At 46.6% G+C, this 24,236-nt stretch overlaps 2 protein-coding genes and 1 long non-coding RNA gene across 3 annotated transcripts; 1 reads left to right on the top strand and 2 right to left on the bottom strand.

The window, feature by feature from the left end:
- Positions 1-3,593: 3,593 nt before the first annotated feature.
- Positions 3,594-6,609, bottom strand: HOXC8 (homeobox C8). Its single transcript, XM_063359277.1, is given in 3 exon segments — positions 3,594-4,041; positions 6,173-6,257; positions 6,259-6,609. Coding segments are annotated over 3 exon segments (729 nt in total). The 3' UTR covers positions 3,594-3,748.
- A 702-nt stretch (positions 6,610-7,311) lies between these two features.
- LOC134526939 (uncharacterized) lies at positions 7,312-9,102 on the top strand. The gene is made up of 3 exons (XR_010074052.1): positions 7,312-7,361; positions 8,043-8,127; positions 8,820-9,102. It is a non-coding gene; the product is annotated as an uncharacterized LOC134526939 (long non-coding RNA).
- A 5,208-nt stretch (positions 9,103-14,310) lies between these two features.
- On the bottom strand, positions 14,311-17,314 carry HOXC9 (homeobox C9). The gene is made up of 2 exons (XM_063359274.1): positions 16,611-17,314; positions 14,311-14,583 (listed from the first exon to the last, which is right to left on the bottom strand). The coding sequence occupies exons 1-2, from the start codon at positions 17,170-17,172 to the stop codon at positions 14,339-14,341; spliced, it is 807 nt and encodes a 268-aa protein (XP_063215344.1). The 5' UTR covers positions 17,173-17,314; the 3' UTR covers positions 14,311-14,338.
- Positions 17,315-24,236: the final 6,922 nt, after the last annotated feature.

Raw genomic sequence — 24,236 nt, 5'->3', positions numbered from 1 at the left:
GAGGAGCGGGGGGAAAAATCCCTTGTTGTAAAGGCTGGATAAATAAGCCCCCAGAAAAAAAAAGGAAAAAAAAAAAAAAAAAAGTCTGTTAGAATAAACCACTCTTTTTTTTTTTTTTCTTTTTTTTTTTTTTCTTTTTATGACTGATAAAACTGCTTACCTTCCGCGCCTGCCCTCGACATGGAAGAGTCTAGAATAAACCATATCGGTGTTTTTTATGTATTTCTTGGGAGATTAACGCCGGGGAACGAGGACGTTACAGGCTCCGCGGCGCGGGGTGGAGGCGGGGGGGGAAATGCCTGTATTGGTATTTTTGTGCCATTCGGGAGCGGGCACCCAGGGGAGCCGCTCAGCCCCATCCCCGCGCAGGATCCGACCCCGCTGATGCCATTTTCGGTGTATTTCTCCCCTCAAACGCACCCCCCCCCTACGCACCCCTCCCCAGCCCCATTTCGCCCTGGCACTGCAGGGGGGTGCCACCCGCCCTGCAAATTTGGGGAGGAAAAGGGGGAAAAGGAGTGGGTGTGTGTGCACCCACCCGAGTCCCGTTTTCCTGCGCGCCGCAAAACTTCGCTGTTTCTCCCTTTTTTTTTTTTTTTTTTTTGAATTTTTTTTTTTTTCCCCAGCCCTCCTGGGCAGAGAGTCCAGCAATTTCAAGCCCAGAGGCATTTAAATCCTTTAAGCTCGGTGGGTTTTGGGTTAAGAATGTCTGAAACCCACAGAGGAGCCTCCAGACATAGCTGAGAGCATCAGGCTGCGTGTGAGGAGCCTTGTGCTGCCTTATCTGCGATATCTGGGTAAACATCCCGTCTACTTCTGCATCCCTGGGCTCTGGATGATGGAGTCCATTTATCAGCAGGGGGAGGGAAAAAAAAAAAAAAAAAAAAAAAAAAAAAGAGAGAGATAGACCCGGTTTTCCAGATCAATAGACCTCGTTCAACGAAATGAGGCTGGTGGAAGGGAAATATTTAGGAAGTTCACCTCCTAGACGAGGAGGAGGAGGGAGACCTGAAGGCACCACCGCTAGGTTTTGCTGTAAATATCATAAAATATCATAAAGGATCATAAAGGATCATAAAGGATAATAAAGGATAATAAAATACAATAAAATAATAAAAGCCGTAATAGCAATAGTAACAATAATAGTAATAATAGTCGTAATACTAATAGCAATAATAGTAGTAATACTAATAGTAGCAATAGTAGTAAAATAAAAGGATGTGTCAGGTTAGGGATGTTGTCCGTGGGGTATGAAGAAGGTATAAATTTGGGGGCAGAGCAATAGTGACTTCGCGCCTGGTGGGGGGGGGCGGAAATGAGAAATAAACAAACTGCTTTCTTGCCAACTTCATTTTTTTCAATTATTTTTTAGCGTGTTTCGCGCAGTTTTCCTATAAGGAGATGCGTTGCCAAGGGGTGCCGAGCCCGCCCGGTGAGCGGAGCGCTACCGAGGGGGTTCCCGCAGGTTTTAACGCGCACCTCAATGTCCCTCCAGCTCTCGCCAGCACCGCCTTGAACCCGGGACTGGAGGCGGGGTGGGGGGGGGGGAAACGGTGTCTCCTGCCCCATTGCCAGCAAGGAAAGGGTTTTCCTGCACCTCAGAGCCAGGCAGGACCAGGGTTTTCCACTTCCCAGCTCTTCCCAGTGGCGCTTCCCAGCTGGGAGAACCAAAAATCCAACGGCACACCGCTCATACCCTTTATTCCCCCCCCCCCCGCAACTCCCCTCGCCCCCCGAAGAAGCCTTTCCCATAGCAAAGAAAGACCGGACAGCGCTGGAGTCATTGCAGGATTTGATTTTATTATTATTTTTTTGGCGGACCTACAGCTTCAGGCAGACAATTAGCAGCGAGATTGCCATTTTTATTTATTTATTTTTTAATGAGCTTTTTGCCATTGCAGCGGTGAAATGCCCCCGCTCGGGTTGCGGCCGGGAGGGCGAGAGGGGGAAAATCCGCTCCCCCCCCCCCCTCGCCCCCCCCAACCTCTTCGCCCGAGCCACCTCCGCTCCTGGTGCTTGAGCCAAGATCTTCTGATTTCCTCCCAAATAAAGATGAGCTTTGGTTTTTGAAGCGTGCCAAAGACGATTTGAAGGATGAAATATTAGTCAGAGGGATGTGTGCGGGTGGGTGCTTTTAAAGAGAGACACAGCACTGTAGGCAACGCAGTCCTTTTAAAATCTTTTATTATTATTATTATTATAATTATTATTATTTACGTAATGTCTCACGTATACAATACAAATCCACGGTGTCCAGAAATGTTGGTGGGTTTTTTTTTTCCTTTTTCTTTTTTTTTTTTTTCTGGCGGTAATTGCTACATTCAGAGTTTGAACACGCAGAACTATGCTTTTACATAAAACAAATGACGATATTTTTTTGGTTTTTTTTTCTTTTTTTTTTTTTGTTTCGAGCATGTTGCATTAACAGATAAGTCAAGACAAATAGATAACTATACATTCAGTGCAATTTAGTTCTACACTACTTTATAAGCACAATAAAATAATACAATACTGTGCGTTCTCAACTAGGCAGTTTCAGTTGTTGGGAATTTTTTTTTTATTATTTTTTTTTTCCAAGAAAATAAGCAGCAACAAACGACAATAAAACCGCATTACAAATACTTTCAAAGCATGACTCCTTCTATAGGTAGTGATAAAGTACAATACAAGGTTGGTTGGTTGGTTTGTTTTGTTTTTTCCTTTATTGTATGTTTATTATTATTTTATGCTACTTAGTAGCTTGCATCAGGGCAAAAACACAGCTCTCTTAAATAAATTCTGACCAAGGAAAATTTAGGATACGTAAGCCCCTTGTTGATAATAGGTTTGATAATTATTGCAGGTTTTCCCTTTAGGTAGTACATGAAGAATTTCGAGTGCTCACACAGGCAAAGGGTAAACAGCGCCTATAGAAATAAGGAAGGGGTTGGGTTGCGTATTTTGGCCTATCAAGGTATATACAAGCCTCAATCCTATAGAAATGGGGGGGTAAATGGGGGGGTACATGGGACGGGGGGGTGGGGGGGGGCTGTTTGCGGGCGCTACCAGGTATGCTCACCCTCCAAGCTCCTCTTCTTATCTGGCAGGGGCCGCAGGAATGGCCCCTCCGAGGGAATTGATAAATGGCTGGTAGGAATGGAGATCGCCACAGATAGACAGACACTACACAAACAAGCTAAAGGAAGCTGGAAGCACCCTCGCACTTCCCCTGGGGTCATTCGGGAGAGGCAAAACCAGGCTTTAAAAAAATCGGGGAGGGCGGGGGGGTGGGGGGGGGTGGGGAAGAAAAATTAAAAACAACAACAAAAAAAGGCAAAGTCAAAGCTGTTCGGATAAATACATATTCTGCACCCATCCGAGTGGGCAGCTTCGCAGGCGGGAGCAGGGGACCAGCAGTGACATTTGCTGCCAGCCTTGGTTTAGGGGGATGCTGGGGATGGTTTTGCTTTGCTGGATCATTTACATTTTTTACTTTTTTTTTTTTTCCCTCTCTCCCCCTGCTCTTGCAGTCAAGCCAACTATGTATTTATTGAACTAAAATCGCGGCTATTTAAAAAAAAAAAAAAAAAAAAAAAGGAGGAAAAAAAAGTAGGGGAAGTTTCTATGACAATAAAAAAGGCTACAACTGTTTGACAGGTAGTTACTGCTGTGTGAGCCTCTCCATTCTATACTCTATAAAAGCAAATGACCGTCGTAAACATCTCGATTTATCATCTGCCATAAAACGAGACTTCAAGGGGCTGAGAACTCAGTCCTTGCTTTCTTCTTTTTCCTCCTCTTCTTTTTCCTCTTCTTCATTCCCTTCTTCTTCCGTTTTCTCCTCGTCCCTGGCCCCCGGCAGCTTATCTTTATTGTTTTCTTTTTTCCACTTCATCCTCCTGTTCTGGAACCAGATCTTCACTTGTCTCTCGGTCAGTCCCAGGGCGTGAGAGACCTCAATCCGCCGCTTCCGTGTCAAATACGGGTTGAAGAGGAACTCCTTTTCTAACTCCAGGGTCTGGTACCGGCTGTAAGTTTGTCTGCCACTGCGTCTTCCGGGAGCTGTAGGACACAAACAGCAAATAACTTCTTAATTCTCACCCCCCCCCCCACTCCTCCGCTTTTGGAAGCTCTTTCCCCCCCTCTCCCAGCCCCCCTCGCCTCAATTTTCCTAGAGAAACTGCTCCCCCCCCCCAAAAAAAAAAAAAAAAAAAAAAAAAAAAAAAAAAAACAACACCAAAAAAACCTTTAAAGGCACTAAAGGAAAGGCGCTGGGTTATTATTAATAATCATAGGGCTGATATTGCTAATTATGCTGGTAGCCCTTGCCTGGCTCTTCCTGGGGAGGGGGCAGCTCTGGCTGCCTGGCTGGGTGCAGGGAGGTGTGTGTCAAGCTCATTCACAAAAGAGACCTTTCCAGGTTCCTAAAAGGTGATTTTTGGATGGGGAGTCCTGGTGGGCAGCTCCATTTTATAAAAGAAAAAGCATATATTTTCCTATGAAAGGTGCATTGTTCACCATAAAATCCTCTCCAGCCTTTCTCCTTCTCCCCATTCCTTTTGCATTCTTCCTTTCTCTTTCCTTCTTTCTTCCTTCTCTTTCTTCCTTCTCTTTCTTTCTTTTTCTTTCTTTCTCTTTCTTTCTTTCTTTCTTTCTTTCTTTCTTTCTTTCTTTCTTTCTCTTTCTGTCTGCCTCTCTCTCTTTCCCTCTTTCCCTCCTTCTCTCTTTCTTCCTCTTCTCTCTTTCTTCTCTCTTTCTCTCTTTTCCTCAAAATGTCCAACTCTCCTTTCCTTTTCCAAATGTTGTCCCCCAAAAATACAGCCTCAGGGTCCTCCTATTTGCCAAGATTTACGCCCTGAGAATTCGAATTTTCTCTTAGACCCCCCTCTCCTCGTCCTTTCGCTGGGGGCTGTGTGGCTGCAAAGCAGACACGGAGATGGACATTTGCCTGTGCAAACACAGAGATTGGATTTAAAACAAGTCGAGGTGGACATTTGCAGCAATAGCCAAAAAAAAAAAAAAAAAAGAAAGAAAGAAAGAAAGAGAACTGAGGTATGTGCAGCTGAGCCCCTGCACTTCCTTCTGCACCGTCCTTTCTTAATGAGAAAAACAACGCATTTGCAACCAAAATAAGCTCCAGTTTGAAATGATTGCATCCTTGAGACTACCTCTAGGTCAAAGCTTAGATAAATAACGTGTTTTCCTCTGCGTCTATCTCCCAGCCTCTGGGCCACATCCTCTCTGCATTAGCCACAACTCCTTTCCATTTTCCTTTTTTAAATTTTTTTTTCCCCCCTGTTGTTAAATTTTGGTGGGGGTAAGGGGGGGGGGGAAAACTTTGGGGCTCTGATTGTCCTTAAAATTAACACTAACCTTCACATGTTTTGAATTAAGAAGGCTTCTAGACAACCTTGGTCCTTAGGTGGGGGAAACTTGTACTTTGAAGTATTTCGCTTTCTGTGCAATTATCTGGACTTCACATGAGCAAAGTTCCATTCAGCCCAAATTATTTTGAATTTCCCACCCCCTTTTTTTTTTTTTAAAAAAAAAAAAAAAACAAAACCCAGGACAGCAGACTGTTCTCCTCCACCCCACCCCATAGCTCTGAGCTAAGTTTCCCTTTCTGTTTAAACTTTTATCTCTAGGCTTTAAGAAACAGATGTAAAGTATTAGTAATACTTATACAAGTTCCCACCTTTCAGGCTTCGTCTCCCAGCGGTTATGAAAGGCTATATGACATTTTAAAGAGCAGTGTATTATCAACATGCAAATAACCTCGTGGGAGCTGTATCTTATTGCCTATCCTCAAGGCAAGCAATAAAAAACAAGTTTTACTTTATTGTGATTTAAGCCTTTTGCAGGGAATCACCTTGCTGGCTCTCTAGTAACTGCTGTCTTGTTTGCTTTCAAAGGTCTTCCTAAAAAGAAGAAACATTAGCACAAAACTGCTCATTTCTTGCATATTTTACATCTACGCCTCTTATATTTATAGTTAGATATATACATATATGTATGCATATGTGTGTATGTGCATGTTTATAGATCTATACAGATGTTTGTGCTTGTATATGCATACAGATATATATATATAGATAGACAGACAGATAGAGAGAGAGAGGAGAGAGAGAGAGAGAGAGAAAGAGAGAAAATAATAAAGGAAAACATTTAAGGAGGAGGAAAAAAAGGTCCTAACCGTGAGGTCTCATCCATGGGAACATGAGACTGGGAGACGAATTTTGATTTAAATGCCCTTGTCCCTCGCTAGAGTTACTGTTGGAAAGACGATTTACAGTCAGGATATTGTACAACAGTCGTCTCTTGCTGAGCACCATAAAGCGATTGCCTCGGTAGAGCTTCATATCCATAGAATTTAGAAGCGTCTCCGTGACACGCCAAGGCGCATGGGTTTTGCTGGTATCCAGAGTTGGAGATGCTGGAGGTTCCGTGGTGGAAAAACTCTTGGACGTGGTGTGAAGGGTGCTGGAAGGTGGGAGCAGTAGTGCCCGGACCATACACGAGAGCATGGCTCCTGCTAACACTTTGTGGAAATCTGCAGTCGTAGTAAGTTGGCTCCAGCGATTCACCGCCTTTGTACTTGGAAAAGAGAGGATTTACAAAGTAGGAACTCATGACCCTCGCATGCAAAAAAAAAAAAAAAAAAAAAAAAAAAAAAAAAAAAAAAAGGAGAAAAAAAAGGAAAAAAAAAAAAAAGACGGCTTTAATTCTAGATTAGTGCGAGATTGTCCCTGGACTGTCTCAAGTCCTGCTTTTTAGTGGCTTTTTTTTTTTTTTTTTTTTTAATGCGATCTCAAAGGCGTTTCATGGTGCCTCTGTGTGTCTGTACGGTTGGTTCTCGGTGCTCTTGACTTCTCTTGTAATCTGTCGGTAGGTAGAGCTCTCTCTCTCAATTTCTCTGTAACTCTGCTCCTTCCCTTTAACACCACAGGCAAATTCCTCAAAATCCCGGTGGTGTGGCTCTTTTTTTTTTTTTCTTCTTTTTTTTTTTTTTTTTTTTTTTCCCTCCTCTCTCCCCTCACACGCGATATGTACACATCCCTCCGCCACGCTCAGCCAGCCTGCCAGCCAAATGACAGCGTTTTGGGGCGCTTTATTTCATTTTCGGGGGGGGGGGGGGGGGGGCTGGGATGTGGGGGGGGAGAGAATAGAATAAAGGTGGTGTATGCCGAGGGGGGCACACACACACACACAGCCCTCCGGAGAACGGGGAGGGGGGGGGCACCCACACCTAATGAGTGGAGGAGGGTGAAGGTGCGCATTAATATCCACCCCCCCCCCCCCCTTTTTTTTTTTCCCAGCAGCAGCCTCTTCACTGATGGCAGCAAATACATGCGCTGGGAGGTCAGCCTAGGTAACCTCAACAGGTAAAGGGAGCCCAAGCAGCCCCCCCTCCCCCCCCTTGCCCTCCCCATCACCCTCCCCACCCACCACCCCACCCCCCCCCCCAAAAAAAAAAAAATATTCGGGGTGAGCTTCTTCCAGTGCTCAGCATCGCCCCCCTCCCCCCCTCCCATGGGGTCACCCGTTTGCCAGGGAGGATGGTGGGGGTGCCCCTGGTGTTGTGGTGGTGTTGTCATTGTGTTGGGGTCTTGGGGGGGGTGTGTGTGTGCTGCGAGGGTGGGCTTGGTCCCACCTGGTGGGGGTGTAGAAAGAGGAGGGGGGTTCTGGTGTGGTTGGAGTCGCTGAGCACAGATTTTTTTGTATTTCTGCCTTTTTTTTTCTTTTTTTTTTTTTTTGGCCTTTTTTTGGCCTTTTTTTCTGCCTTTTTTTTTTGGGGGGGGTGGGTGGGTGTGTGTGCGTGTGTTGTTGTTATTGTGGTGCTGGTGGTTGGAAGATTGGAATCAAACAAGCAAACAAAGCAAAACGGGAGCGAGCGGGCGAGGGACGCGTCTCCGTATTGATTGGCTGCTTCTTGCTGTCCTTCTTTAAAGAAAATAAAGGCAGAAAATTATGGGGAGTTATTTATTATTTATTTTTTTTTTTTACCCTTCCCCTCTTGCTTCCTTTCAAACCAACCACTGAAAATCCACGGCTGGAAATAACAGGGAAGCGTCCTTCCAAGGGAATAAAGTAGAGCATGGCTTAAAGAGAGCTACTTTGGACGAAAAGAGAGGCAAAGTGAGACAGAAAGTATGTAACCCCTTTTGTGCATGCCTGTAAAAAAATAACCATCGTCCTTGTTTTTTGTTGTTTCGCTCTTCAACGCAGCGATTTTTCCCGTCTTTTCCTCTTGCGAGTGGTATTTGTGCCCCTCGCCCCCCACTTTTGACCACTCGCTGCAGCCTCTCACTTCGGACACTCATTTTTACGACTGCATGAAGGAACTCAGCTCATTAAAAACAACAGCCTCCCCCCCCCCCCATCACCTCAGATCACCAGGATTCGTGTTAATTTTTCGGGGAGGGGGTGGGGGGGGGAGACACGACACCAACACTTCGTAAATGAGTGTTTTCTGCAGAGCCGCAAAAATGATCAAACCCAGTAAATGACATAGTGTTAGTCACAGTCCCCGTGTTCCCCTCAAAAGTCTACAGACCTTCAAATCTTTCCCTCATGTTCTTCCACACACACCCCCCACCCCCCAAAAAAGCAGCCTAATTATTTTCAGAAGGGACCTGGCGACTCTGACCGATTTCAAGTGTGGAGGGAGAAAAAAGACCATCTCAGCTGCGCTCGCCAAGCTGTTTTGAGGTGTGTTTTTTCTGCCCAGAAAAGGTCACATTCTGGATTTTTTTTGAGGCATAGGGTGCTCAAACCTCTGGTGAGGTTGAAACTGTATTTTTTCTTTTTTTTTATATACATATTTTTTTGTTTTTTTGCAGACACCTTCCCGAGAAGAGGAAAAGACCCGGTAGCCACCCAGCCCACCTTTATTAGATTTTCATAAATCGAGGGTGTATTTTTTCCATTTAGAAAGGCTACGTGTGGTGGGGTTTTCCTCCCCCTGAGCAGACAATGAACTGTGCAGGAGAGCAGTGGTTTTTCCACCGCCTATTGTGAAAATATTTTTAAAAATCAAGCTGCGTTTGCTGTGAAGAAATAGTCTTCATACCCGAATAATCTCGAGGACGGCACGATGACCATATTCATTTTACAGGAGAACTCACCCACCTCATCCCCCCTTCCCCGGTTTCCCCCCTTCCCTTGAGAAACGCCCCCCCCCCCAAAAAAAAAAAAAAAAAGAAAGAAAAAGAAGAAAAGAGCAACTCGGGACAGAGGCTCCTTAATTAACAGCTAATAGTCGAGGTGACCATTTTCCTCCTCTAATCAATAGCATTTCTATTTTTAAAAGCCCAGCGCCCTGCCCGTGCAATAAAGGCAGCCGGGCAAATTAAAGTGTAAAAAAATAAAAAATATATATATTTTTTATATTTTTTTATATATATATATACAAAGTTGTCAGGTCTAGGCAGTTTGGGGTTGGATTGGAAGAACTGCTGCGTTTTCCCAATAATTATCCCTGGATGCAGCAAGCAAAGGCGCAGCGAGGTTTCTCAGGATCGTACCTTAGGCTGGGAGGGAAATGTTTGCGGTGAAAGAAAAGGACCCCCCCGCACCACCCCCTTCCAGATTTCATGAAATCAGACATATGCAATTGCCTGCTTCTTTTTTTAAAGGAAAATATCTTGATATTTACTGTCTGGGGAAAGTGCTGCTCTTTGTCTTTACTGTTTTGGCCGTGTTTAGGTGTGGGGATGGCGGGGGGGGCTGGTGGTGGTGATGTATTTTGCGGGTGCGTGCGCTTAAATGGAGCTTTATCGGTGTGGCTGTATTGTACTTTTAGGTGTTTCATTGTAACCCCCCCCGGAGTTTATTTTATCCGCCCCCCCCCTCCTTTTCTCCCTTTGCCCTGACCTTCACTGAAAAATGTCATTCCTCCTTCCCCACCCCCAAAATGAGGAGGCTTTGGAGAGATACGTGACGTGCGTAAATAAAGAGGAAGAAAGGAAAAAGAAAATAAATAAATAAACCAGCCCACAACCACTTCAAAATAGGCAATTTCTCTGTGCAAGCATTTTTTATGCATTTATGCGCTCCCCGCGCCGTCAGATGTCAGCCCTGAGCGCCGCTCCGCGCTCCCCGCGGAAAAAAACCCCAAACCCAGGCATTAAAAATAGCTATTTGTGGGTTTTTTCAGCACCGTGCGGGGGGTATGTGTGTATGGCGGGGAGTGAAGCCAGGCAGCTCCGCGGACCCCCCCTCCGCTCTCCCCTTCTTTCCTTCCCCCTTCCGTCCCGGGCGCGGAGTCCGGTTCCGCGGGCGCGGGGGAGCCGCGGGCGCGGGGCGCTCCCCGCCGCGCGTAGCCCCGCGCTAACATTGGGCAACAGCGCCATCTCGCGGCCGCGGCGGGGCGCAGCGCCGCGGGGTTGCGGGGGGTGGGGGGGTGGGGGAGCCCCGCCGGCCCCCGCGGGTTACCGGGCGGTGCGTTATAACCGACAATCCCTTACCCGTATCCCCTCGCGGGGAGGGCGGGGGGGCGAGGCGACGCTCCAGCAGCCACCCCTATGGAAACACTCAGGATTTTTTTTAAAAAGCCGTCATTCTCCCCCCTCCCACTCCCCTTCCTTTATTTTTTTCCCCCCGTTTTCCCTTTTTCTCACCCATGAAAATAACAAAAATAAAGCAGCACACGCACGCAGGACCAAACAAACCCACCAGATGTGCCACCCCCCACCCCCCCCCCCACACCTTCCTTCCCCACCTCCCCTCTTTTATCAGTTTTGGCTTGGAGAGTTGGGGTTTGATTTTCTTCTTTTTTTTTTTTTCTTTTTTTTTTTTTTTTCCAAACCTCCCCTCGTCCGAGGGGGGTCTGTTGTTTGTAGCTTGTAGACAAAACATTCCAATAATCCGGTTTCAAAGGGAAGAGCACCCACCTTATTTAAACCATAAAGCAATTAAAGCCAGACGTCTAGCCAGATCTAGGGTCCTGTTTTGTTCGCTCCTATTCAGCCCCGCATAGCAGGGAGACAAACAGAGTTGTAAAAGTGGCATTTTTTTGGCTGCGGAAATGTACCTATGGACAGCTGGAGGGTCCTGTCGGTTTTGTGTGCCTTACAAAAGGGCAGATTTGAAACCCGGCACACACACACCACACACGCACCCGACCCAAAAGAAAAAAAAAAAAAAAAAAAAAAAAAAAAGGAGTAAAACCCAAACCTTATATACACGCCTATATATATATATATTTATTATATTATTTTTTTTTCTCTCTCCGAGAGCTACAAGCGCATCTCTCCCCGGGCAGAAAGACATGTGCATGTTCACCACCGCCGGCACACAATAGCTGTATCAGTATGCGGCTGCACACACGCGCCATATGTCAAAGAATGCCGAAATTGGAGCATTTTGATACATTAATCCGGGGAAAGGCTGGCCACAGGGCGTGCTGCCGGGTGCAAGCCGCATTATTATTATTATTTTTTTTTCCTTCTTCTTTTTAAAAATTATTATTATTTATTTTGAGCCGCACTGGGGTGGGTTTTTCTTTTTTTTTTTCTCTTTCCTTTTTTTTTTTTTTTTTTTTTTTTTCCCCTCTCCGCTGGCTGCTGTGGAGGAGAAATTCAATGGCTGAGCCGCACCAGCGCAGCCTCCCAGCAGGGCCAAATGGCATTTTATAACTGGTGTAACCCTTCACCGGGGGACAAGGCGGGGGGGGGGGGGAGGTTGAGGATACCGGGGGCCTTGCACATGAACTAAAACTGCGGCAGGATTTTAACCCAACCCAACCCACCACCAACAAAAGAAAACCCCAACCAGCAGCTCGGTGGAGACAAAGGGGCATCTCCTGCGCTGCCCGCCGGCTGGAGGGGGGGTCTGGCCGGAGTCGGGGGGGTGACAGGGAGGGAGAGGGACTGGGGAGGGGGGGGGGAAAGGGCTGGGGAGGGAAGAGGGGGGTCCGGGGAGGGAGGGAAAGGGGGGGGGGGGGCAGGGGGAGGGAGCAGGCTGTGGTCGCACTGGAAATGAGATCCGCTTGAATGAAAGGGGGGCCAAAATGAACTTCCATAGATCACGGCTTTTCAACATCGCTAAACGCTCCTGACAAGCCCCTCCAGAGAGCCGGGTCCGAAACTGCCTCCAAAGTCCTGTCCAAATGATGATCGGCATTTTTATTTTATTATATTTCCCCACCACCACCACCTCTTAATTAATAATGATAAAACGGGGATGATTTCTCCCCCCTCGCGAAGAGGACGCGGGCGAGCCGCTTCCCGAACCCTGCAGGATTTTATCCTTTATCTGAGGCGGGATGAACGGAGGGAGAGAAGCAGACGGGAGGGAAAATAATAATAATACTACTACTAATAATAATAAAAAAAATAAAGATGACATGACTTAGGTAGAAAGATTTCCCCCTTCTTCCTCTTCTTTTTTTTTTTTTTTTTTTTCTCTTGGTCCATAAATCTTTCGCTCTGCTAAAATGTTTTCTAACCTGACCATTTCATTGCGCTCGTTAAGGTTTTTTTTTTTTCCAAACAGACCTAGCACAAAACTGGGATTGTAAAAGGGCTTTTTAGCTTCCCCTGCACCAGGGATGTCTCCGCTGATAGACCGCGGTGCGCCTGTCCCCCTCCGGTGACAAAAATAGACCCCGCTTTAAAAGCGAGGACACAAATCAGGGGAAGGAAAAGAAACCTCCAAATGCTTCAGCAAGAAATATTAAAGAGCAATATTTTATGAGATCAGCAGAAGTAATCGCTTCCAGATTTTTTTATTTCGGAGGAACTGGGACGAGGGCGACAAACGTATCTCGCTCGCCTGATCTGGTTTTGATTAGAAAGATTAAAACGCTGCTCCACTCATTTCATTAAAGAAAGGGACCTATAACAAGTTTTTATGATTAAACATCCCTCGCTGCTCATTTTTTATACAATCTCCTGCCTCTTGTTTCTCATTCAGCAGCCTGGAAAGCGCCCAGAGAAGGAGCCATTGATAAATCCCGGCTCCCTGCGCTGTGGGCAGCGCATTTCTCGCCTCCGCACAAGCCACTGCAGCACCAGCCCCTGGCAGGACGGATGGGGGGGGGGGGGGTTGACCTTTCCGCAGCCAACAACCCTTTCCTCCCCCCCCCCCCCTTTTTTTTTTCTTCCCCTTCAATCTTCCCAGGGCCAAGGGAGAGAGGGGGGGTCTGGCTTTATTTTTATATTTTTTTCCAGGAAAATTTTCAGGCTGCCGCATCGCCACCGCACATTTTATCTCTTTATTCCCCTACTCTTTCTTCCCCCCCCCCCCATCCTTTCTCCACCCCACACGTTTATTTATTTTATCTATTTCTCCCCCCCCCCCCCCCCTTTTCTCCTGGGCTGTCTTGCGAGAAGCAGCATTTCCAGCAACCCTCCAAGTTTTGGCAACCCATCGATAAGGCAGGAGTGGATGGCAGAGAGCGGATGCCTTTGCCAGCTCCTCTATTCCCAGCATCCATATTTAGCCTTTTTACATATCCTTCGATTGCCCGGGGTCATAAATTAGTACAATTAATTATCCCAATCTAAAAATTGATGGCACATATAACCCTTACCTCAGCGCCTTTTTATTATGGTACTTTGAAATAGAAAAGTGCTGGGGAAGGAAGCAGAAATCTCCGCTTCTCCTCCGGCTGCGGGGGATGCTCGGGTTCGCCCCGCCGAGGCACCGGCACCGGCACCGCCCGGCCAAGCCCCGGGGCTGCTCCTTCCCAAAGGGCTTTCAATAAAAAGACACCTACATACTGATTCTTTTTTTTTTTTTTTTTTTTTTTGCTTTTCCCGTGACGTTAGGTATATTTACATAGAGCTGCTCTACAATAGCGAACATAACAATATTACAGAACGGTTCTGAGACGAGAATAAAATACACAAATAAGTACAGCAGAAACGTTCAACACCATGACAGAACATCATTGAGCCATAATTCCCTTCAGTCTTTTTTTTTTTTTTTTCTCTTTTTCCTCTCTTTTGTACAAAATATTCACTCACGAGCTCGCGGAATTAAAAAATAAAAATACTGGATAAGTTTAATTTATGAAATAAAATACTAAAAAAAAAAATAATAAAAATTCAAGTACTTCTTGTGTTTGTTTTCTGAGGAGGACAAAACAAGGAAGAAGACAGGAAGAGAAAACAAACCCCCCAAACATCTTTCTTTTATTTAGTTGCATTTTAGAAAAGACTCGTGTCCCAAAACGCTTGCTGTGTTTGCCTATAATGCTAAACATTCATCCGCACATTCAAAGTCAGAAACATTTCAACCCCCAAAAACAGCCTCTTTTTTTTTTTCTTTCTTTCTTTCTTTTTTTCTTTCTCTTTTTTTTTTTTTTTTTTTTTTCTCTCCACCCTCGTTTCTCATTGACTGGACTTTGCCAACTTTATTGCTGTTCTTTATCGGTTTTTTCTTTATTCATTTTCTTCATTTTCATTCGCCTGTTCTGAAACCAGATTTTGACTTGGCGTTCAGTGAGATTAAGGACTCTGGCTACTTCGTACCTCCGGTCCCGTGTAAGGTACATATTGAATAAAAACTCTTTTTCCAGTTCCAGGGTCTGATACTTTGTGTAAGGACATCTTTTCTTCCTCGTGGAGCGCGCATGAATCCAATTTGCGACGGGATTGTCTGAGAAAGAAGATTTTTTTTTTTATATTTTTGGTGGGGGAAAAAAAAAAAATCAATGTATACAGCTGGCCTTTCTTCCCTCCCCCCCCTCCACGCCCTGCTGTATCTATAGAAAGAAACCTGTTTAATTAGCAGATCTTACCTAAATATTTTAAGTGACCTTCAGAAGAGTTTAATCTGTTTATTTTGGAGGGGTCATTTCCTTCTCTTTTGCTGCTGTTCTCACATAAAAGTTTCAGTAAATAAAACTGTAGCAATGGGTTTAAAATAATAATTATCCACATGACTGCTACTAGCAGTAATCTAAGAACATAGTCATAAAAAGTCAAAATTCCCACCATTTCATAGGCCCATAAACTCTTTTTACAACCTCAGCTCTCCAATACTTTTCCCTAGAAGCTTTCCCAGACCTGGAAAGCCGAGTTTGTTTTTTTAATATCTTAAGGATGACACGCGAGATGTCCCACTGGCTCCCAGAAATGGCTTTTTTTTTTTTTTCCCCCCTTTATCCCCCCCCCCCCCTTTCCTCCTCCAACTCCTTGCGTGGACCTTCCACGCTTGCTGCCCCATCCCCGTTGGGTCAGGGGGGGAAAACCCAAGGAGGGGAGAGAGGGGTTTCCCCCCCGCCCCCCCCCAACCCCTGCCCGTTTTTTAGGCAGCTGCCTGCCAGCAAAAAGGAGACTTTTCGCCCCCTGATTCCTTCGACTTTATTTTTATCACGAGGGTGCCTGGCACCAGCCCGCCTGTCATAAATAGAGGTGTGAGCGCCTTCCCAGATCGAGAGCCAGATACCGAGGCACCAGGGTGCTCCCAGCTGCTGACACCCCGTTTTATCGCTCGCAGATCACCCCAAACCTTAGGCCGGGGGCGGGGGGGGGGATGGGGGTGGGGGTCCCGGGCATGGCCGAGATGCTGCGGGGGCGTGCGGTCCCCCCGGCGGGTGCCCCCCGCATCATCCTCGGCTCCTCTCCGGGAGGGTTTGGCGAGGAGGGGGTTGGGGGTTTGGGGTTTTTTTTTGGGGGGGTTTTGATATAACGCCGGGAGCTGAGCCGCCCTCCTGCCTGCACCCCCCAGGAGCTGGTCCCCTCCGCAGAGCTGGTCCCCTCTGGGCTGGAGGTGAAGATGATGATGGCCGTTACCTGACTCTCTGCCACTACAATGTTCAAGGTTTCCTGATGGCTGGGTTGGGTTGTTTTGGCTTGGTTTTTTGTTTTTTTTTTTCCCCCCCCCGAGTTCCCCCCCTCCTCACTTGGGCTGCAGAAGATGTTTCTTCTTCAAGTGTATGGTCCAATGTCCTGCGCTCGCTGCCTTTTGCCCTCAGCTGCCTCCACACACTGAGTTTTGCCTTTACAATCCCAATTTTCCTCCTTACTTCCCCCCTACACACACACCCCCACCCCCGCCCAGGGCACCCACCTTTTCATTTATTCCCACGTGTTGGAGCATTTTATGAATAATTGCACCGGTGGAGCTTTTATTGATTTTTAAAATAGATAAAGAGACACCTCTGCATTTAGCCAGAGATATTCCCTTCTCCTCTCCCCCCCCAAAAAAAAACCACCCCACATCAATACGCTCACTTCCAGCCAGCTACAACTCTTCCTTGTTCTTTGAAAGTGGAAATATTTGAAAGCGAAGAGGCTTCTCCCTCTGCCTACCCCCCTCTCGCTCCCTCTCACACACGCACTCTCCTTCTCTATTTATTTATATTTTTTTCTTTTAATTCCCCCCGGTGGAAGGTGATGAATATTTGATCAAAGAAGCCAACAGCCCCCCCACTCCGACCCTCCTTGCAAAAAAAAAAAAGGGGGGGGGGGGAAGGGGGAAAAAAAAGACTAAAGAGCCCCAAACAAAGTAGAGATATTCGCTCTCCGGCTCTGCGAGGCGGACTCGCTCAAACCCCCAGATCTTCCTGCGTATCTGGAGTTTTAGGGTCGGGCTCTCTCTAAGGTAATTTCATTTTATTGAGTAGGGTCCTGGAAGCCGTAATGCCTCCCCGGTCGTAAACAAGAATGACTTCGACTTACTAGGGTCTAATTCGTGCTTTTCTTCTTTGTGTTTGCTGGAAGCGATGGCTTCGGACTCCGGGGAAGGAATTGTCTGCGCTGCTCTGTCTCTCAGCTCCCCGGGAGCCGCGTACATGTAGTCCGCGTAGCCGCGGCCGTCGGCGGGGCCGCACTCCCCCCGGCGCCCGGGGAAGGCGTCGGGCTTCAGGCCGTAGGGGCGAGCACCGGGGGCGAAGGCCGGGAAGGAGACGGCCCCGGCGAGGGGCTCCAGCCAAGTCCGCATGTACCTGGGCTCGGCCCCCACGGGCGCCTGGGGGGCGTAGGGGTGGTAGCCCACCGAGGACTGGGAGTGGACGGGAGCCCAGGAGGTGGTGAAAACGGCCGGTTTTGGGGCGAAACTGCAGGACGGAAAGTCGGCACAGTCCGGGACTAATCCTGACGGTCGGGCAGCAGCCGGGTGGGAGGCAGAGCTGGGGAACCTGGAGGCCAAGAGCTCTTCGTTCTCGTGGCTTATCAAGGAGTCAACATAGTAGTTGCTTATGGGGCCAGAAGCCGACATGGTTCCCCCCTCTTTTACATTCATAAGATTATTGTATGAACTGTATGTGTACTTTTTATCTTCTCATAGAACAATCAGGGCAGGTAATTATTTTTTCAGCCTTTCCCAGTGTGCCATTGGCTGCCCGCCCTCACGTGATTGTATTTACCCAAAAATATAGCGTGGATCAATCCGCAGGTCTTTTTTTTTTTCCCTCTCTCTCTCTCTCTCCTTTTTTTTTTTTTTTTTTTTTTTTTTTTTTAATAACGCAACCCGGCTTTTCCCAAAACGGATGGAAATGGGGCGGAGATGGGGAGGAGGGAGGCTCGGCCGGTCCTTCAGCCGGGGGGATGCTCTTACCCGGGGGTTGGATGGGGGGGCGGGGGGGGAAGTGGAAGGGTGGAGGGGGGGGGGAAGGATTTGCCCTGGTGCTGGGGAAGGTGGAAGGTAATTGTGGAAGGTAGTCCAGGAACTATTTCTTGACGTAATTTGTCTCTGTCCTTTGCTTCTGCAGCTTCCAGCCTCTAATGGATACATTAAATGGAATATGGGTGGGAAGGGGAGAAGCGCGGTGGAGGTGGGCTCCCCACTTGGAGAAAGGAGCTAATGGGGGGGGGGGTGTCTGGGAGGGGGGGGGAAGCTTTGAACCTAAAAGCAAAGGGGGCTTTTGTCATCTTCTGCAGCGCTGTCTCCTCCTCAGGCTGCTCAGCAGCTGGGAGATCTGTGGGGCACAGGCACATCTAGTCCTGCTTTAAGAAATAAGTGTCTTCAGGAAGGGTAAAAAAAATAATACTATATATATATAGTATAAGGAGCATCTTTGCAGAGAGGAGGGGGAAATAATAATACCCCCCCCCCGGAAAAAAAAAAAAAAAAAAAAAAGGAAAGACTAAGCTTTTTTTGCAGTGAAAGGCTGCATTATTCGGCAAGTAGTCGTGGATGTTTTTATGTCCTTCAATAAAATTTTTACGAGGATCATTTGATTGTTCATAAATGTGTCGTTCATTAAATAAAAGCGTAGGACTGAGTTTCAGCTCTGTAGCTGAGGATGAGAGAGCTTTCGCGTATCAGGAGGAAGCAACAATGTGTGTTGGGCACATGCTTGTTCTTATTTTTTTTCTTTTTTTTTTTTTTTTTTTTTTTTGGTTAACGCCTGGAAACTTTTCTTTTTGCACCAAATCGATTGAAGAAGTTGGGAGCGTTAAAAAATCGGTTGATAGCCCGCCTGCATTTTGAGAGAATAACCTTTCCTTTGTAAGGAAAGACAGGTAGGTAAATAGCTCACGCCCATTGGAGTCTGAAAGAAGGGAGTAAGGCGATTTTTCTGGATGAAAAAAAAATAATAAATTGAGATACCTAACCAAAAATAGCCTCTCATGATTTTTTTTTTTATTATTATTTTTTTAGAAACCGAACCCCTCAAAAATATGGATGGTCTGGGCTCTCCAGGGCTCTCCATCACCTCGGGTTTTCTAGGGCTGGGGGGGGGGGACTTAGAGGGGAAACGGTCAAAATTTGCAAGGAGAAGAAAAAGTGTGGGCTCAGGAAGGGCTGGGGGTTCCTGCATGGGAAAGGCAGGCAAGGGGGGGGGCAGGGGGTCTCCAGTGATGCAGCATTCACCAGTGACAGGCAAGTCCCACGGACGGGCACGGCAGAAACCTCTTCAATTATTATTATTTATTATTATTCCCCCCACCACCCACCCCCCCCCCTCCAGTAAGTTGCATGGGAAATGCGAGCAGGAGGGGAAAAGAGGTTAAGGCAGATTCAGGGATAAAAAGTCAAGAAGGAGTGATGCTGCCAGGAGACACCCCCCCCCCCGGCCCCTCCAAACTTACCCCCTCAGCTGAGCCAGGATAAAATCCTGCACCTTAATTCACAGGAAAATAAAATAAAAGAAAAGAAAAGTAGAAAATAAAATAAAATAAAAAAAATATTCATGCAGAAGGTTGCCCTCGCTGCTGGTAGAAAGAGGGTTTCCCTCTCGAAAAATAGGGAAGGCTTTAAAATAAAAATACGACGGGGGGTGTTTGTCAAGGGAGTCCGGATTTTCCAAATTCGAAGAGAAAAGTCCTCGACTCGCTGCTCCCCCACAGAATTTATTCCTCATTCCGTTTTAAGTCCCCTGCTTTATGTGAGCCCTTAAAGGGAAATATTCCTGCAGGAGCAGAATGTCTTCTTTGGCCTTTATCGAGAGCAATTTATCTGTCAATCACCAGTCTCCAATGACGGTTATTTTTATGTTCGCGAGCAAAAAAAAAATAATAATATATCTATATCTATATATACTCATCATTCCTTTATCTATTCCCATTTTAAAAATACTTGCTCCGCAGGGCTGCTAATATAGTGGGCTGTGACTGTGTGGAGGGGAAAAAGCAGCTTGGCTTTTCTACTTTGCTGGAATATTTTAAAGAGAATCCTTACAAAAGAAGGGTTGTCTGCAGGCGTATATGCAGAAGGGAGAAAGGGAAAAGAGGCAGAGAGAGAAGGAGGGAGAGAGAAAGGAAGGACTGAGCATGCAGAGGGAGAGAAGCACTGAAAAGCAGAGTCAGTGGGGAGGTTTTCCAGAGAGGGGGGGAAGAAAAAAAAATCAAAAAAAAAATGTAAGATGTCAGGGTATGCCACAGACGAACCGCAAAACGAGCAGAAATTACCAAAGCCACGCAGTTATAATAAGTAGCAGCAGTTTTTGTAACCTTAATGCAAGCAGGCAAGGTCACTAAATTAGTCGTGGATGGTGTATGTTGGTGTTACACAAAGGCAAACCTATCCGGCAAAGATTTCTTTGATTTGCACGGAAACCTGCAGCCCACGGAATTATTCACTCCCCATGTTGTCGTGGGATCTTAACTGAAATAAAATAAATAAATAAATAAATAAAAATTAAAAAATAAAACCATAAAGATAGCGCTTGTAATACAAACCCCTTTCATTCGGGGGCTGCTGCTCCCTGAGAATTAAGCAGTACAAAGCAGAGATGGAGACACTTCACCTTAAAGCGAAGTAAAGACACGGCTTAAGCCTAAAGACACGGCTTAAAACAGCGTTTTCTCTGCTGCAGAATCCCGTAACACGATGTGAACCCCCATAAAATTTAACACGATGGGAACCCCCATAAAATATTGTCCTTTCACGCTTATCTCGACGTGAAACCATCCCCATGGACGAATGCAAAGTTACGTGAATAAAGTCCACTCAGAGTGCAGGGCAAATAAAGCAATATCCTGAAATATTCTTCTTTTCAGCAGCAGTGTCTCCAAGCAAATATCCAGACTGGAATTAAAACACGCCTCGCTATTGAATTCAGCAGCTACAAGGTTATCTCGCAGCTTTTCTGCACGCTCCTATCCCTCCACAAAAGCTTCGGTACTTGTTTAATGGGAGATTACCTCTTCTGAAATGATGGTGAACTACCACATCCCTTCCAGGCAGACTAATAATATCTTTTCCTCTCACCTCCCCTTTTGAATCTGCAGGGGAAAGGAACTTAATAGCACGGAGCAAAACTAACACCGGCAGTCCGCAAGCTGCATGAGTATTTTTTTTATAGATATATTTATATTTAATTATTTTTTTTCCCTGGCGGAGAAAAAAAAATAATAATGAAAAACAAAACAAAAAAAAAATAAAAAAAAGGGAAATCGAGTCGCAAATTAGGAGGTTGCAGAAAATGAAGCTTTTGTCTGGGCACTGTCCTGCCCAGTTGACTTCTGACACCTTTTCGGAGCTAAATGCTTCCCCTGCTCGCCCCGCTGCCTGCGAGGGCTGTGTGTGCTCAGCCCCAGCCGCGTCCCTCCCCTGCCCTGTGCGCGCCGCCAGGCGCTTTCCCCCCCTTCCAAAAAATCTTTGCCTTTCGCTTGGAGAAATTCTCCCCTGATTGGAAGGAGCGGAGACAAAAAAATAACCCTAATAAAAAAAAAAAAAAAAAAAAAAAGACACAGAAGAAGGAGGAAAATAAAAAAAAAAAAAAAGAAAGAAAAAACCCCCACAACTATTGGACAGCCTGCTGCTGAGGTGACACTGCTTTCGTGGGTTTTTCTTGCTTTATGAAATTTTTTATTAATTTGTTTTGTTTTGTTTTCTTTGCAAAAAGTGGTGGGAAGGCAAAGCCTTCCGGTAACTGGGTGTGGGGTAGGGGGGAAATGCCCCTTTCCCGGTGGCAGCTCCAGGCCCCAGCCCCACCAGCAGCCTTCCTCCGCAGAGGGGCTGCGGCGCTGCCGCCCCGCCGGGGCACCCCGAGCCCGGAGCTCCCGGAGCCGCATCCCCCACCACCACCCCGAAGGGGAGACCCGGGGGCGAGCACCCCCCTTGACAGGCAGACAAACGGGGGGGGGAAGAAACCCCCCCCCCCCCAACCATCCGCATTCCCCCGCTTTCCCTCGGTTCAATTAACACTGTCAAGTTCGGATTAAAAAAGAAAATCAGTGTTTTCTCCTCTCTTTTGCCTCCCCCCCCGCCCCCGGCTCCCCCGGCCCCACCGTACACCTCCTTTAGAGGAGCAGGGAAGGGCGGTGCTGGCTTCGGATCTCCAGAAGCGAAACGAAAGCAACTCTCCAGCTCCCCGCCTGCATTTCCAGCCCCAACCCGGAATAAAGTTTCCTTTTCCCCCCCCTTTTCTTTGTCCTTTTCCATTCCCTTCCTCTTCTCTTTTGCCTACCCAAGTTCTTTCTGTCTTTCTTTTGTTCCTTCTTCACCCCTCCTTCCCTTAAAAAAAAAACAAAACCAAAAAAAACAAAGAAAGAAAAGGGGGGGAAAAATTGTACACAATAGATTGAATGACTCTAAAGCAGACTCTCTGCAGAGGCTGCGAAATATTTCCTCATCCCTCAGATGCCTCTGTTTATTCCAGGATTGTCTCTTAAAGTAAATAAATATGGGGGGGAAAGATTAATTTCAGGCCAAATACCATCCGTGAATCCCGCAGCAGCGCGATTGCAGGCTGTAAGCTTTGCCCTTCCAATCCCTCCTTCCCCCCCCCCCCCCGGTAAAATTCTTTGCCTACTTGAAAATCATATTTATTCAGGCTTCCTTAAAAGTTGTCATAAAGAACAGCCCCCCCCCCCCCCCGCGCAGTACAACAATGGACCGCTGGAACTTGCACGCACATCGCTTTATATCAACGTGAAAACTTCACTCTGAGCCAGTGTGGGAGTCGTAGCTAAGGCGGAGAAAATCAGTATTCAGCTAAAAATGACACTGCAGGAGTTTTTTACCTGCTTAAGTGCTTCCCCCCCACCCACACCCCCCCCCACCCCCCCCCCGGCTCTGTCTGTTGCTAAGAATTCCTGTCTCTCCAGTGTTGGAGGTACGGCTAATAGACAATAAATTCCGAGGTGCAATTAAAGCTCAGAACAATTTCTTTAAGTGGGTTATGGTCTCCTTTTCCAAAATTTCAGGTCTCCGCCAGACATCAGCCTATTGCAGATGTTCCCCAACAGCAGCCGGGGAGGGTGCAAAAATAAAGCTCCTCTCCCAGGTTAGCTCGGTTTTGGGTGTGATACGAAACGCAGGTCAACAGAAGGGGAAAAAAAAATTTCCCAGAGAAGTAAATTAAAAGAAGAGCAAGAAAACAAGCCTGAACCCAGAGAGGCGAAGTGTATACTGCCTGAAGAAACATATTTCTATACTTCTCCCTTTACATTTATTATGTTTCTGTCAGACACCCTGTAATTAGCATAGATAACTATAGTTGCAAGCTCCAAGTTGTGTCTGCAAATTCTATTGTTTGGCTGCTCCGGTTGCACACCAGCGAGCTTGAAAGCGAGCACAAGGTGTTAGGAAGAGCCTGGTGCCCTCAAATAAGACAATAACCCCACGAAATGTATAAGGGGGGGACGGGGGACGGGAGGGGGGGCGGAGGGGCGAAGGGTGCTGCTTTAGGCGATGGATTCCAGCCCAAACCACACCGCAAAATCTCTGGCCTGGTGCAAACGTCTCCTCCAGGAGATCAACCCGGTCTTAAACCTGCTTCTATCTAGCACAAATATGGCTTAAAATAAAGAATATTCAGGCAAGACCCCGTCTTATGTCTTCATCCACCCCTCCCTCCAAGCAGTTGTTTGCAAAGGTCATCTGCAGAGCCAGTACCTATGTAAAAACTCGGGGTCCGAGCCAGACACCCAGACACCTAAAGATAACAACCTTGAGAAGGGACATTTGCTCCCATTTACTCCAGCCCTTCCACCAGCCCCAGTTTGTTTTCCAGCCCTGGAGCGGGTTCGGCTGGTAGGGAAGTGCTGAGCCTTCAGGGGACTTTCCCAAAATCCAGCCCAGCAAATATCCAGGAGAAGCCAGGAGAGCTTTTATTTGGCGGGGGCGGGGGGGGGGGGAAGAAAAAATACCCAAACCCCATAATATAGCCCAGTTCTTCCCCTGCTGCTTCTGCGAAAAAGGGAGAGTTTCTCAACGCAACCCCTTCTCCCCACAGCCTCCTACCCAGCTTCTCCGCCCCACAGCTTTTGCTACGAGGTCTTGTGCAAAACCGCCCCAAAATCATTCCTGGCAGGAAGGGATAAAGTTCATCCATGGGCAACACGCACAGGGAGAGAGAGGGAAAAGCCTCCAGGTTTTAAAATTACACCTGCTGGGAGAGGAGCATTATACAAACAGACGCAAGAGGAATTATGCAATCCGGCGTATCGTAATATCGCTAATATTTTACTCCAATAACAGCATCAGAAAGTGCATGAGCATTAGGAAACAAAGCAAACAATATTCCGCGAGGAGGGATGAAGGCGAACAGCATGGTGTCTTCTTGACTACCCATGTTTTTACATAAAAAACAGGCACATCCATACAAAATAGTTGAAGCAATAAATTCCCACCGTCCTTCCTCCTGATCTAATATCATAATTAAAAAACAGTAGGGGAGATTTTAACTTTTATTGCATTTCTGGAGTGGGGTTGCTAAACATACATTAACTTTAGATTCTTCTCCTTCTCGCCAGGGGGGTGGTCTCTCAGAAATAAAATCAATCTTAATATTACACATAATAGATATTGTTTTGTCTTGTACATGCTGTTAGAAGAAAGGGAAAGAAATCTGCAGATAGTTAATACAGAGAAAGCAAACTCATCATACATGTAATGAATCCTTTAAATCATTC

The sequence above is a fragment of the Chroicocephalus ridibundus genome, chromosome 24, assembly GCF_963924245.1.
Source record: "Chroicocephalus ridibundus chromosome 24, bChrRid1.1, whole genome shotgun sequence".
Lineage (NCBI taxonomy): Eukaryota > Metazoa > Chordata > Aves > Charadriiformes > Laridae > Chroicocephalus > Chroicocephalus ridibundus.
This window is presented reverse-complemented; position numbering and strand designations above follow the sequence as displayed.